Source organism: Mastigoproctus giganteus, chromosome 8 (assembly GCF_048544385.1).
Source record: "Mastigoproctus giganteus isolate SK-2022 chromosome 8, ASM4854438v1, whole genome shotgun sequence".
NCBI classification, from domain to species: domain Eukaryota; kingdom Metazoa; phylum Arthropoda; class Arachnida; order Uropygi; family Thelyphonidae; genus Mastigoproctus; species Mastigoproctus giganteus.
Genome location: NC_143582.1, coordinates 109,149,903 through 109,165,734, shown reverse-complemented (window position 1 = coordinate 109,165,734; position 15,832 = coordinate 109,149,903). Strand labels below are relative to the sequence as shown.

At 39.3% G+C, this 15,832-nt stretch overlaps 1 protein-coding gene across 1 annotated transcript in view; it reads left to right on the top strand.

Annotated features, from left to right (window-relative positions):
• Nucleotides 1-4,140: 4,140 nt before the first annotated feature.
• LOC150081761 (alcohol dehydrogenase class-3-like) overlaps nucleotides 4,141-15,832 on the top strand; it is a 58,680-nt gene continuing 46,988 nt past the window's right edge. The window contains exons 1-3 of the mRNA XM_090380311.1: nucleotides 4,141-4,161; nucleotides 6,983-7,084; nucleotides 10,251-10,389. Of these exons, the coding sequence (XP_090236437.1) occupies nucleotides 4,141-4,161; nucleotides 6,983-7,084; nucleotides 10,251-10,389 (262 nt within the window). The remainder of the gene's footprint in view (nucleotides 4,162-6,982; nucleotides 7,085-10,250; nucleotides 10,390-15,832) is intronic.

Below are 15,832 nucleotides of genomic sequence, written 5' to 3'. Positions count from 1 at the left end.
TCACATATTGTGACCTTATTCGATTAAGTCCCATACGAAATTGTATTTTATAAGTATATGAAGCAATTATTTTTCTTATTTGATTTATTAAAGATTTTTTTGTGATTGAAATGTAAGTTTATTAAAACAATTTAATTATTTATCATTTTCATGTAATCCTTACTAAACCAATTTGTGCAATGTAATAAATATCAAAATGCAATAAATTATTTTGTTGTACGAATTTGTATCAAGGCCCCGCAAGTCAACTTTGCATCGGGTCCCGCTTTTGTTCGGGCCGGCCCTGAGTACGTTAACTGTTAGTCGAGGTTTTTTGAAGATTGTAAGAAGATAACTGTACACCAGCAGCAAGCGAAACGAAATTCGTTGGCATTTTCGCTCGGTTAGTTCCAGCATTGAGAGTCCGCCGAGAGGCGCTGCGATATCTACTCGCGAATCCGTCTCGCTACAGTTTGTTTTGACTACGCGATTTTCGAAGTGTTCGTCACGGACAGATTCGTGTTAGAGTAGCGAGTGCTCATATACGACTGTATGTGCCTCGTAATTCTATTCATCTGTAAGCAGGAATTTAGGAAGAAGTATTGGCGTTCCGCACAGGAATACAAATCATAACTCAGTAACCAAACACGGATTGTTGGATGGTAAACAAGCAAGACTGGCTAGTATTAACAGAAGCGAAATTTAATGGGAAGATACAGCCAAGTGGTCCAGCAAAATGCAGCAGCGCATGAGTTTCAGTGTGATTTGAGCTCACTTGACCGCTAAGTACAGTTAGCGACTGCATTCTTGTCAAAATTATTAATTTTAGGCACTTCTGACCTATGATGAGGTTATGGGTTACATTTCATTACTAAGTAATTATAGTAAAACAATATTGAATGAAAATAAAATTAAGGCAATGGGCACTTTTTTGCCTAAAGCGATTCCACTTTTCGCACAATCCTGAAAAAAATCCTGTATTATGTGGTGACCGGAACTTCCGTATGTAGGAGTAAGCACGCTGAATTTCAGTGTTTCAGAATCTTTATTTTTGATACAGCCAAGAGAATAGTTAAACAATTTAGTTAAATCGTTTTTGCGTTTCGTTATTCACCATTTATGTGCTAATTCTTGTTCATATCTGTGTTAAATAAGGCATCAGTAGTTTGTTTGAATTTAATCGTGCGAGATTGTTGCGAATAGAATAGGCTAATATAGTCGAAAAGAATCTGTACGCCTGATGGTGTTTACTGAAGTTTAGCAGTATGCTAAACCTCGTCGAATAAAGAATAAGCGAGATGCAATGGCCTTCACTAAGGACATAAGGCACAGGCATAAGGCTCTAATCATCTACTACTTAAAATTTAGTAGTTGATTAGAGCCTTCTGAAGTAATTTATCAAAATCTCTTCTTGAAAACAAATAAAATAAAAAAAAAACATTCTATAATCAAATACATTGTTCGTTATGCAACAAAGTACAGCCCAAAGTACACACTTGCAAAAGTAAGATAACTAAGATAACTTTAAGAACTTATAAAGAGGCAAGCTTATCAAAGGGTGCATATGCAGGTAGACTGTTATAAAGGTAAGATTAAAAGCAGTACCTCCCTCTACTTATCCTTATGATGTCAAATTTCTTTCATGCTGGTCAGCTGATTAGAATAGCTTTATAGATAAAATGACTTTCTAGTAACTGCTACAGAATATTAATGATCGGAAACCTTGGATGTAAAGCATTGAGCCAAGTTTTTTTAGGAAAAGACGTATTTAATATTAAGGCAAGTGTCGTAAATAAAGCAGGTCTTAATCTAATAATTACCATACAGGATCATTAATTAAGAAGGAATTTTTTCCGTGTTCCTTTTATAGCACTGCACCCTGAAAGTATCGACGAAAAGAAACGAATTTTAATCCGAATGGTTTCGACAAACCACTATTAAAAGACCGATAGCAACTGAGGATGAAGAAATTGCTTCAATCAGCGCCAAAGAATTGAGTCATGTTTCTTGTCTGTGAATCGCACATACAATTTGTTATTTGTTTTTTTAGGAGCATTAGCAACTAAGGCCATATTGCTCCGGGGATATGCGGTGGTCATTCCCTGACCTTTCCGCAGCCTCCGTATTTGGTGGGCAAAAGGATTAGACCCCGATCTAATCATGAGTTCGAGCCTGTGCACATACAGTACACTGTGCTAAAGTTAGTTTGCTTTTTTTGCGAGCTGAACTCCGGGGCGGACCTCTGCACCTCCTTTCAAGACCAACCAATTCATCCTTTCCCCGTAAAAGGCTTCAAAGTCCCACATACTATTGACCAATCCGAACTTTGAACTCGTCAATGGCACGTGGAATTCGAATCCGTTCGGAAAGGCCCAGGTTCTACTCCACTCAGTTAAAGATGCTTCAGCTTCGAATGGGTTCCAAGCTTCTTAAACGTCAGATACGAATGTCCCTTCATCTTAGGAAATAATTTTGGACAAACATTTAAATTGAGCGGGCATTGAGAGTACGAATCTGTATACTGGCTTGCCGGTTTCCCCGAAATTCTAACTTAAGGCAAGATCCGTGGAATTATCTGACAATGCTAAATCGAAGAGTCAAATTATGACGCTCCTTTGCTTGTATGCCTGATACATGACGATATGATTAAAACTTATTGAACACTGATTTAGCCCCCCTCCTCAGCTGCTTTATTTCTTCCCTTTCGGAGAGTGAAATATGAATAATATTTCACTCTCCGAGTTATTCCGAGGTTATAAATAACCTAAGAATACCCTCACGGCCCACAGGTTGTAAATCACTGATCTAGAGCTTTCTCGGATAAGAAATTGTAATTAGGTGCCTGATGTCGTATAAAAACAGCAGAAACCCAAGAGGGCGGATCCAGCCCCAAGTCTTCATGTTTGAACGAGTTGGTCGGACAGCACATCAAATGATTTTTTTTTCTTGCTCAGATAATGCAGAAGAATAATCTGCAAGAACATGCTATGGAGTAATCTTAGTAGGAGGTGTGGAGGCGGTAATCTCTCCAGTCAGCCCTTGCAAGCATAATTGTTAGTATCATTGATTTCTAAATATTGAGAACCTAGTGTACCTGTGAAAGAGCTACCAGACGAACTCGTGGATCATTTTTAATTTGACCTCATTCCCCGCCCCAACCTATACGTACTACTTTCCAACAGCATTTTTACCAAAGGTTGTTGTTAGAGTTTTAGATGCATCGTGCCGATTTTATTATTATTATTATTAGCTATATGGTGCAAGGAAGCCTGAGGCTTATGCTGCACCAGCTAAAAAAAATCCCCCAAGTTACCCTGAGAGAGAGATAGATAGACAGAAGTAGAAAGGAATCACCAAGAAAGAGAAGAATGATGATATCCAGCTCAGGACCCTGGGTGTGCCAAGCCCATTCTCACCAGATGTGAGCTCCTGGGTTTTGCACGTTGTGCGTGTTCAAAAGCTCGGAATAACTCATGAGGAAAGCTCTGTCACCTGAGATCTGTTAACTACTACAGCCTTGATTAAAGAGGACTATAGAAATTCCTGTAATCATAGGCGGGAATTAAACCGAGAAGGGCCTGACGTAGCCCAGTGGTCAGGAGCGAGAGTGCATAGCACGCGTTCCTTGAGTGGACCGGGGTTCAAGCCCGTGACTACTAAATACGATAAATATTTGTATTGACGATTTATTGTAAACTCTACTGACTTGGTTGTCGTGCCGGAGTATAAACAGAAAATTTATTAAGGGTTCAAATGAGTGACGAAACTACGAAACTGATTAGTCTGACAACTCTTTTGCAGGTTACAGAATATTGCATTCATATAGCCTATGAAATACATTGTATGAACCCCTCTATCTCTCCCTACCTCAACAGACTTGCAAATGTACTGGAATACGTGATAAACAGATTTATAACGGAACTTTTAAAACAAAAGCATGTCTTGACTTGTCTTCAAAGTACTGGATTTTCAAGTATATATATATATATCTACTACGCTTAAAATTATTTTTTCAACATCTTTAATCAAAACACTGGAATGATTATTTTTTATTTAGACGCAATTTTAATATTTTTAACTAGTGACTTAGAAATATTTTTAATTCTGTATTCTTACAGGGAATCGACCTAAAGTATTAGATCTTCAGCTTTGGAAGATAGAATGAGCTCTACCGTTGGTAAGGTAAGCCGCCGTTGATGTTTCTTTTTTTGTTTGAAAAGTCGCTTTTGTAAATCACACACCCATTCAGTGAGTTCATTCAGTTAAAGGGCATAGCAGAGATCCCATAAAAATCTCCAGACTCTTCGTGCAGCACTAATATCGATCTGAAAATTATTGTTTGAATGGGTTTCAAATCGTTATATCATCATCATCGTATATCTCGTTTGACAATTCTTGTTTCTGTCTGCAACTTTTTCTGGAGACAGTGAAAGTCTGTTTAAACGTATATAAAATTGTGAATAAAGCTTAAAAGATAAATTAATAGTATCATTAAGATTAATCGACTCTTCTGTCGATTAATCTTAATGATAAATTTAAATTAATTTTCACATTCTGTCGAATGTGAAAGGGCCATAAGCTGGCATTTAATGTATCTCTGGTTGGTGAAATGTAGACCTGTTTCCAATCCCATCTGAGATTAGAACGGCATCTTCAGTTATCACTGTGGCTATGTGATCTTAGGCAGAGGGAACAGAATTCTGCTCCCCTCCAGTGAGTTCTTATTCCGGGTTTCTCAGCTCGCAAAACATTCAATTCTGTCGGTGAACACACTGTGCAGACATAAGACTAGAGCGATATGGTTTGTGATAATAAGACTAATAAAGATTAAATGCCAGACCTATTATAAAATGTGTGTTAATATCAACCGTCTATAACGATAATTGATAAACTTCTTGAGGTGGAGGGGGGGAATTCCTGACAGCAGCTGGTTGTAGACTTCTTATAATGTACCCAATGGAAAATTAATTATCCGCCGATGTGGGGATTATAAACTTCTTTATTGCTGCTTATATTTGTATTGCTTATGCTTTTCTCCTTAGCTTTCCGTACTTACTCTTCCGACAATGCTTACGATTTAACAACACCCGTTAGGCAATAAGTGAATCAGCACTTCAAGCAAATGCACCACTTGCTTCACTCTGGCTCTGATATCTTCAGTTATTTACATTCAAGTTTGGACATTTTCTATTATAATTGCACCAAGCAAGCCATCTACAGACATATTTTCATTCTATTGCTCTTATTCAGCCACAAAACTCTATAATTGGGCAAAAACAGGGGAGGGGTATATCAGAGTTATGTAAATTATCTGTATATTAGACAGCGGTGTTGCCAAACTTTAACAGGGACAACCTAATACAATAAATAAAATTTAAAAAGAAAATGTATAGACATAATATACAACAGCGCAATATGGTCTAAGCCAGGGGTGGCCAACTTAATTTGTGATGCGATCTACTTTTTTTCTTCAAAATGTGCCGCGATAGTTTCATCACACACGGTTAAAAAAAAAGTTAATCAACCCATATTGAAAAATGTTTATAAATTTTAAAATTAAATACAACTCAGAATTCTTATTTTAAATTCATACGTATTTAAATTTCATGTCTTCATGTCATCTGCCAAGCTTTCAAAATCGGGGGTATACCGTGACACGGCCAACTGAAAAGAATCTTCTGTATGCAAGTCCGTAAGAGTAGAGCGATTCTTCGTCTTTTTTTTTTCTTCTTTTTTTTTTTTTGTTTCAAATACGAAAAGGCCGATTCACACAGATATGTGGAACCAAAACAGGAATTTAAAAGTTTACTGCATTTTTTTACAGTTGAGTACTTTTCTCGGCAAATATATTTCCCAAACTCTTCTTCTGATGATCTGGCTTTTAGGAAGATATCGTTTCGCAATGTAATCATTTCATTTTTAAGTAATATTTTCTCCGTGTGAAAAACCTCAGCGATTTTTTCTGCATTTGTTTCGTATCTAAGTCGACATTAAATGGATAAGAAATATATTGAACACGTCTTCAATTGTTTTAAAATTGCTGAATCTGGTTTAAATGTCATCCACAACTTTCTCAATTTCAGAAACATATTTCTCACTATTAAATTCAAAAACAAGATATAATTGCAAAATGATCGAATTTTTTTCCCTTTTAGATGCTTAGGCATTGCCAAAAATTGATATTTATATGCAGAAATACTACTAATCATCCCACCCACATTTTTAGTTTTTCCTTGTAATTCCAAATTCAGATCACTTACTGGTAAAATCTGCCAAAACAGCCAGATCACACAACCACTCCGTATCTTGTAGCTGTTGATAATCGTCTTCCCTTCGATCAACAATTTTTTTTTAATTTCATTCAACAAATTTCTAAATCTCTGTAGAAACTTACTCCGACTCAGCCAGCTCACATCTGTGTGTAATATCAGATCTGTTTCATTTTGATCGAGTTGCATTTTGAAAAGTCTCCTTTGAAGAGATTCTCTGATAGAATTCATGATTTTGAAAGCAATGCCCATAATTAAGTTCTTAATATTAAATAAGAATTCGACACATATTATGCTCTCCACAACGTAACTGCGCGAATTTTCAGTCGACAAGCCTAGCGGCTGCGCGAAGACAAGAATAGTCACGCGGTTCAACGGATTTGTAATAAGCGTATGCCGTGGGGCACATAATAGCATTTAGATTTAGACTAATCTATTTTTATATATTTTTTAAATTCGTTGTGATCTACCGAAATTAAAGCGGCGATCGACTTGTTGGCCGTCCCTAGTCTAAGCCACTGATGCGCCTAACACCAAACAACAACGCTTCTCTTTCCAAATCTGCAAACTATTTTGCTCAAAGCAATACCTCTTCTATTCTAGAACGTCTACACTCGCGTATATGAACTTCATTAGAACCACATGATTTATCCATTAATACTGTAACTATATCGGAATATCTTTATTAAGTTCTGGAATATTGTGTAAAACACTTACTGCATATTTTTTCTCAGGTAATTAAATGCCGTGCAGCAGTGATATGGGGACCAAACGAACCCTTCTCCATAGAAGAAGTAGAGGTGGATGTACCTAAGGCTAACGAGGTTAGAATTAAGGTAAGTTCACATCTCAGTAAAGTATTTCTATTCAATCAGAAAATTATCAATAAGTCGATGGTATAATTAATAAATATACAGTAGTATCACAACCATCTGCGAGTTAAACCAATTGTGTTATATTGCGTCTCTAATAATATAAAAAACAAAGGTCATCTTTAATTACGCATAAGTTTAATTACGCATAAGTTTATTTTGTATTCGGGTGAGGTGCAGGGTTCAAAATTCCTGCAACCCTAGTTGTAAGTCTAATTTATCATTGAAAACCAGATGGAAATTGATTCTAATTTCTACGATTGCTGCACTGGTTTTCACCAAATGTTCAGCAGTCAGGGATAACCAGTGCTGCTACTGTAAGCAAGTTTAGAATAGACGTATGTTTAGCTTTCAATCGCTAACTTGTAGTGCTGAACGAAAGGAACCCTTCATTTTCCTGTGGAAAAGCACACATTCATAAAAGAGAATCCACAATCCCCGTATTTTTATCCTATTGATGACTACAGTTGACTTCCCATATTCAGTAACTTCCGAATTATGACCATCCAAAATCCGGAAAATTCTAAGATCCTTGCCAAAGCTTGGAATTTTTTTTGGTTTTTGGTGGTCATATTCTAGAAATATGAGTCTGCAAAATGCGGCATTTCTATATTTAAACTTATTGTATATCACAATAATTTTAGTTTTACACACATTCAGAAACAATCCTTTTTTCTTACTTGCTTCACATACTCTCCTCAGAGTTTCTTTAAGATGATTCTTAGAATTACAAATTAGCACAGCATCATCTGCATAACGAAGGTTTATCTCCAATTTTTATGCCAGTCTCTAAAACTTTCAAAGCCTGATATCTTCAGCATAAAGATTAAAAAGGTGAGGTGACAAAATACGGCCCTACCTGACACCGTTACCTATTGTGAAAAAATTCGTGTTTTCCATGTTCATTCTCACAGAACAGGTACAGTAACTTAATCAGCTGAATTATGTGGATTGGGAAACCAATAATAGTTATCGTTTCTCATGTTGAACACAATCAAATGCTTTTGCATAATCTATAAAACACAAAACGACTGGAACATTGAATTCTTTGCATTTTTCAATAATCAGTCATAGACTTAAGATCTGATCTCTGGTTCCACTGCCCCTTCCGAAACATGCTTGCTCTTGTGGAATTTCTTCTTCAAGTTTTCTTGATTTTGTTTAATATGATTTTAAGAAGAATCTTGCTAGTGTGAGAAATTAGGCTAATAGTCCTGTAATTTGAGAAAATTTTCAGATCTCCTTTTTTTTGGTAAGGGGATGAAAATTGATTTTCTTCCAATCTGATGGCCACCGTCCCGTTTCCCAAATTATATATATACTGTCGTATAAATAAGTGCGCTTGACTGGCATTCTACATCTCAATTTTCTGTAATTTTTGATAAAATTATCAAGAGTTCTTTCTAAATTTTCGTCCTTAATTGTCAATAAAGTAATTCACTATAAGCGAAAGTGATTGCCAGGTATTTCACTCGACATAAGTTATTTTGTCTTCCAGGTATAGGTAAAACAACAACTGCTTAACTTGTAAACCAATAAAATGCCACCTTTCTCTTTTGAATCACAAAATTTCGGAAACAAAGATTGAATATGCTTGAAGGTGTCGCCTCGATGATCCAGTGCTTTAATTATTTGACCAGTTCCAACTTGATATGGAGTGGCGGAAGCAAGCCTTTGTTTCTTGGAATTAAATGGATTGCTTTCGAGATTGCATGCGCCAGACTGCAAATCAATTCTGGCAGACCATCAACAGAGTACGCAACTGGAATCGACGGATGTATATTCCCATTGTGAAGCAACAGATTTCAAACTTTTGCTTAAACTGTTTACGAAAGGACGCAACTCTTCCAGATTATGAGCAGTACCAATTTCTTCATAAAGACCAATCAAATCAAACCCACAGGGATTCTGAAATATTATAAAACGCCATAAGTGACGTCTTTTTTCGTATGTAGAAGCAGTATTGCAACTGGGATCCAGTAGATTCCATTCTTCTAACCGAGATGTTTAGAGCTGTACATTGGATTTGGTTAGACCAAGTCCCTAATCAGCAAGAATCCAATTATTCAGTGAGGGACTTGGTCTAGGAGACCTCAACTCACTTGGGTGAGTTGAGGTCTCCTTGTGTGCTTTAAAGAGCAAGTCAATGGAAATTACAATTCTAACTGGAAGTGAAAACTTTTCTTTCCTGTCACTGTTTCTTAGAAATGTTATCCATTCCTCTAAACAATGTCTGTAGTTTTGAAATAGTAACGTAAATTCTGTTAGTGATTTCCAAAGGTTAATTTTTATTTATTTTTTAATTATTTGTTTTAATAGCAGGAAAAATGAAAGTAGCATCTTTGGTTTAATCTATTTGCGAAAAGAACGTATTCCTTTTCAAAGCCCTCACGTTTAGCACAGTGGTTGTTTTTCCACACTGTTGTTAAAAGACGTGGGTTCGAAATCCTTAAAACCCAAAGCAATATATTACTATCAGTCCAGCGCAACTCTTGGTTGGACTCAAGATTTTTGGATCTGGTTTTGAAATTAACGCTTTGCGATTGGTTAGTTTGTTTTTACAAAAGTGAAATCAGAAACATGAAATTTCCTGCATCTTTTGGTGCGACTTCTTTCTTAGTGAGATGTGTATTCCCAGAGAAGTGCAGCCGGTTGTTTTTCAGAAATTACTTAAAATATCCCAGCGTTCAAAGTATTACTTAAAATATCCCAGCGTGCAACCGATAATCATGTTTAGTAGTCACGGGCTTGAGCCCCGATCCATTCAAAGAGCATGTGCTACTGCACTCTTGCCCCTGACCATCCGTTTCGTTGCACCAAGATCCCCTTGGTGCAACGAAATACGTCGACAATATTCTTGTTATCGTTGTCTCTTAAAACTCCTCTGACTCCTCTAGAAAATAACATCCGTATAAACGGGACTTATTTTTTATCTAAATGTGAACCAAGAGTGATCTGTTTTATACATACACCCTTTCTTCTTTTAACTTTTTTTTTTTCATTGCGTTTCTCTACGATGGTCGTAAGCCGTTATTTTTAATTAATAATAATTAAAAATTAAATTTTCATAGATTTGCTACTTACCTTTTCGTATAATTTATTAAAATTATTTTATTTTCTGCGTTTGCAGATGGTTTCCACTGGAGTCTGCCATTCCGACGTTTATCTTCAGAAGGGTCAAGAACCATTGGAATATCCAGCGGTACTAGGACATGAAGGTGCAGGAATAATTGAAAGTATCGGTGAATGTGTGAAATCATTTAAGCCTGGTAAGCCGTGCTTCTTATTAAATGCTATACAAACGTGCGGAAGTTACCACACAATCTGGTTTAAAGGATAGAGTTGATTTTCACATTATGCTAGATAAAATTTGTATTTTAAAATACCAAAATCTGATGCCTGGAAACTTATTTTTAGGAAATGAAGCATTACTGCAGTGAAGTTAGGATAGATTTATATAAAATAAATTCTAGGGTACAGAATAGCAAAAAAAAAAAAAACCTTTGGAAGTAGTAATAAGAAGAAACACTTGAAAATCGTCCAAACAGATCTTCCTTGGACCCTTCCCGTGTCAAATACAAATCAAAAACTACTGAAAGCAACATCCAAGAGCTGACATCATAGTCCAAGTAATGGGTGTAAAAAAACAAAAAAAAAAAACAAAAACTATACACTTCATCCATCCACATCCTGCAAGAATTTATCTAGTTCTTCCTTGAATTCATTCAAACCATCCACTTCAACAGATAAAGCCTGTTCCACCAGTCAACCACCCGCTGGCTGAAAGGACAATTCCGTACATCATCCTGCAATCATTCTTGATCAACTTAAATTTATATTCCCTTCATGTGTTTAGCCTCAGCAAGAAGAAGAATTCCATTAATATTCAGTTTGCTCAATCCATTCAAAGCTTTAACATCTCAATCACATTACCCCACAGGCGCCTAATCTCCAGACGCTGCAATTTGCAGAACTGAAGCCTTTCTAGGTAAGAGCACCCTTTTGTTCCCTTCGCCAATATGGTTGCCCTTCTCTGCACCTGTTCCAGCAGTTCTACATCCTTTTTAAAGTGAAACCCCCAGACCTGACACTACAATACTGAAGATACGCCCTGCCCATGGCCTGGTACAAAGGGATAATCACCACCTTATTTCCCCTAGCGAAGTTTCCGTATATCATTGACAAATTCCCATAAGCTGTTCTGGCTGCATGTCTGCACTGTTAGAGAATTTCATATCTGACTGCACAATTACCCCCATGTCTTTTTCATTTTCCGCTACCTTGAGTCAGTACCACACAGTTGATGAGTTACTCTGAGATTACTGCTACCCATATACAGTACCTTGCATTTGCCAATGTTAAGCTTCAGCTACCATTTCTGAACCCATCGACCTAATTTTTATAGAACTTATTGCAGTATCACACCGTTATCACCGGCATTAACCATTAATTTTAGCTGGGTTAGCTCCTGGCAGGATAGCAGTCAGTATTTTGATGTCGTCCGCTTATTCCAAAATATCTTCATTGCGATCGATGAAAGATATGTTTGCCCAACCGTGAAAACAATTTAAACAGGACACGTTCTTGTGGCACCCAAGCTGTTATTTTTCTGGTGTATACTGGTTTGTTTTTCCTGACGTACACATTTCTGTATGTGAGTAAGGATTAAGGCTGATCTTAAGTAAGGGTTCTAAAGCTGATCCGTGAAGGTAGAATAATGATTCCAGCAGCGCAAGAAGTGTTTTTTTCACGCTTATGCTACCAAAGGCGGACTGCAAGTGTAGTGTAAGTGTTTTTAGGGTCAAGTGGCACCAGGGGTTCCCCCCCATCTCCGCGTAGTTTACGTTGTGGTGTATTACAGTACACTGTAAATGCCAGAGATTTAAAAGTGTATGGATCGTGGAATGTCGTGTACCGTTTTTCTTCTGGCCATTTAGCCGCTGGACCCCTGTTGGGATCCAACGTTGCCCCACTTACGCCCCGTGGAGGCACGCCAGGAACTCCGTAGACTTAGTTTACTCTGGCAGGTCCTGCCGCTTAGTTTCCTGAGATTTCGGCGGCTAGGACCAAAAAAAAAAAACTTTCGGTGGCATATTCCAATGGTCATCAAGAAAATAAAATAAAGTGATTTTCATTATTTGCGTTGACGTGGGGATATTATCTTTAATTTCTTAGGCCGAATGCTGGGCGTATGGCTGTTTTGATATATTAATTTTGATGGGTGGGACTTCGCTAGCGTGAAGATGGAGGGGAGGGAGGCAGAAGACTGGAGGGAAAAGGCAGAAGTATGGAGCCAATAGAGAAGGCGGCCCCAGTTTCAGTGGGGCATGCCCATGCCCCACCAGAGAGGAAACAGGGAATGGCGAGAAGGGGGGACCGTGTGGCCGTCCCCTTCTCCCGGGGAGTTAGGAATTATAGGTGAAGAGGGCTAGAGTGCCCTCTTCGGGTCTCCAATATGACCTTTGTCTCACGTCTGTGTCTGTTTCTCTTCATTGTCAGTCATGGGACAAGCCGCATCCTTGTGTTCCTCTTTCTTTGGTTCAGTATCCTTCTCTGATTGTGTGATAGCTTTTTTTTTTTTTACTTCCCTATCAGGTGGGTTCTGTTATCTTAAACGGGTGGCGTTCCGTTCTCAACTTTGTGTGGCCTATTCCAATGGTCATCATCATTGGTTGATATCCCCGTCCTTAGTTTCTCGTATTCCTTGGTGTCCATATTTGGTTTCACTCCTCCTGTTGGCCTTGGTGGATGGCTATTTGTAGTTTTCTTCTGGAGAAGACGTCCTGGGGAAAGCGACTAAAGGCCGCAAATTCTTCTGGTGTGTCCAGCAGATGGTGTTCCTGGGTGTTAGGGATATATTTAATTCTCGTGATCATTTGACATCTGATGTCTTCGTATATTTCACACTGATGCATAACGTGATGCCATGTTTCTAGTTCGCCGCAGAGACAGTATGATTCCTCGATTATGCCCATGGCATTTAATTTGGCCTTGAAAGGCCCGTGGCCGGTGAGTAGAAAAGTAGTGTTTAGGCCTGGGTACAGCCATGTGGGAGCCTTGAGATACAGTTTGGTTACTTGGGGAATAAATTTTTTTGTTACCGCTCCTTTTTCCCCGTCTGTCTATCTTCTCTGCCAAATTTGTACGAGGTGGTCCACTATTTTTTGTTTCTCGTTTTTCCTGTTATTGGTGATGTCAATGGTAAGATCGTTGTAGGTGGTTTGGGTTCCTTTGGCTAGTAGATACATAAGTCCGCAGCGGGTTACCTCTAAATCCAAGGGTAGGGTCCCCGCAAGGACCTGTAGGGCACTCGTACTAACCGTGTTACATGCTCTTGTTATTGTTAATAATATGTTGCGTTGGATCGTGTCCAGTATCCTTTTATTCACTGCTGTTCCTGCTTTCTTGTACCATATGGGAGATCCATATGTTATTATCGGGATGAAGATGGCTTTATAATACAGGGACAGGGTTCTCCTGTTTAGCCCCCAGTCCCTGCGTGTAACTCTGGCAACGAGCGCTGTGTATTTCCGCAGCTTCTCTTTTAGATAGATTAGGTGCGGTTTAAATGATAAGTTCTGATCGATGATCAGTCCCAGATATTTAATTTGCGTTGACAGTTTGATTGTTTGTCCTACCAGCTTGATTTGTGGTGGTCTTCTAAGGTTTAACCTCCCTCTCAATAGTACTGAGTCCGTCTTCGTTGGCAAGATTGTTAAGGTGTGTAGTTTTGCCCAGTCCTGCAAGGTTTCAAGGGCTTGGTTTGCAAGCGTTTCAAGGTTCTGTCTGGAATCCGCCGCGACCGTCAGTACGAGGTCGTCTGCGAAGGCCTGGGCCTCCACCTCCTCCAGGTCCATGATGAGGAACTCGTCAAACACTATATTCCACAGGAGCGGCCCCAGGACAGATCCCTGAGGGCAGCCCCTGCGGACCGGCCAGGTCAACTTCTTGTAGGGTGTTATTACTTGGACGTTTCTGTCCGAGAGATAAGTTTTGATGCTCCTGTACAAATTGCTTGGTGTTCTAGCTGCCCTGAGCCTGCAAAGGATGCTCGGCCACCAGAGGGTGTCGAACGCCCCAGCAAAGTCGACGGCTATGACAAGGAAATATTTCTTGGTACACTGCATCGCTTTGGTGATTAGGCCTTGGACGGCATCTATGATCGAAGATCCCGATTTTAAGCCGTATTGCATGGGTGAATTCAGGTTTGCCTCATTATAGTGGTTGTGGATCCTTTTATGTAATAATCTTTCGTAAAGCTTGCTTAGTGTCGACAATAAGGCTATGAGTCTATATGAATTGGGATTTTCCTGGTGTCTGTTTCGATTTTTGAGGATCAGTTTTAGATTGGCCGTCCTCCAGCTGGTGGGGAACTGGCCCTCTTTGATACAGGTGTTGTACAGTCGGAGCAGGAGGTCCGACATAACCTCCGCTGCTTTCTTGACCATTTCCGGCTCGATGAGATCGGGGCCAGGGCACTTTTTGTTCCTGGTTTGTGATACTGCTTCTTGTAGTTCGTTGGCTGTGAAAGGGGGTTCTAGTTGTTGGGTCTCATATTCTTCGTTTGCTTGGCAGATGGCTTTCTGGGCCTCTGTTAGTATGCCTGGTGGGTCTTGGATTAGATTGCTGAGTATGTTCTTTATTGAGTCCTGCCATGTCGCAGTGAGTGTTCCTTGCGCCGTCTTTGTTGCGGTCATCACTTCGCCTCTGGGGAGTTTGTTTGTGGTGATTTTATATACCACTCCCCAGGGTTCAGTATTTCCTGTTACTTGGACAAGTCGTTCCCAGGATGTTTTCTTGTTTTTCTTAATAGTTTCTGTATAAAAGTTTCGGATCTGTCTATATTGTTGTCTCAGTTCCGCGACTTCCGCCTGGGGCCATGTTCTTCGTGCCCTTTGATACTGCTTTCTTTTATCCTGTACTTGTCTTCTCATTCTTTGCAGCTCCGGGGTCCACCACGGCATTGCTCCCGTCATCGGAATTTTCCTTGTCATGGACGCTTCCGCTGTATTGATGATTATGCAGGTTATATCTTTTGCGAACTGGCTGGGGTCTATCCTTTCACCTTCGGTCTCCCGTCTGTCCAAGTCCTCCATGTACTGTCTCCCTTGGGTGGATAAGAAATTGCAGTAGGCGTCCCAATTTGCTTTCCCGATTGCGAATCTGTTTGACAGGTATTTAGTGGCGACTGTTCTAGCCTGATTCCTTTGTATGCCGTAAGTGATGGTTCGATGGTCAGACGTAGTCCACGCGTTTTGTACAGTCCAGTGGGTTACGTTTGTATCTATATTTCTGGACGTTAAAGTTATGTCGATCGTTTCTTCCCATAGCATGTTACAATACGTTGGGAGGCAGAACGGCTGGTTTATGACTGTAAATATTGAATTTGCTAGGAAGTCTTCTAGTTTCCGTCCGTGTGAGGTTCCCCTGCGGTCCGGTTTGGCACTGTGCCAGACAGGTGATCGGCAGTTAACATCCGCTCCAATCAAGATTTTATGACCTGCCAGGGTTGTCTGTAGTGATTGTAGATATGTTGTGACAAAGTCGATTTCTACTCCAGGCCTACAGTAGAGAGCTATTATGTAGTAGCTGCCTATGGAGCATATTATATGGGCACAGGCTGCCCAGGGCGTGCAAAGTTGTGGTATCTTTGTAACCGTTATCTCTGGATTTCTTACTAGTACTGCTGCCCAGGGGGTGTCTTCGTTGCTT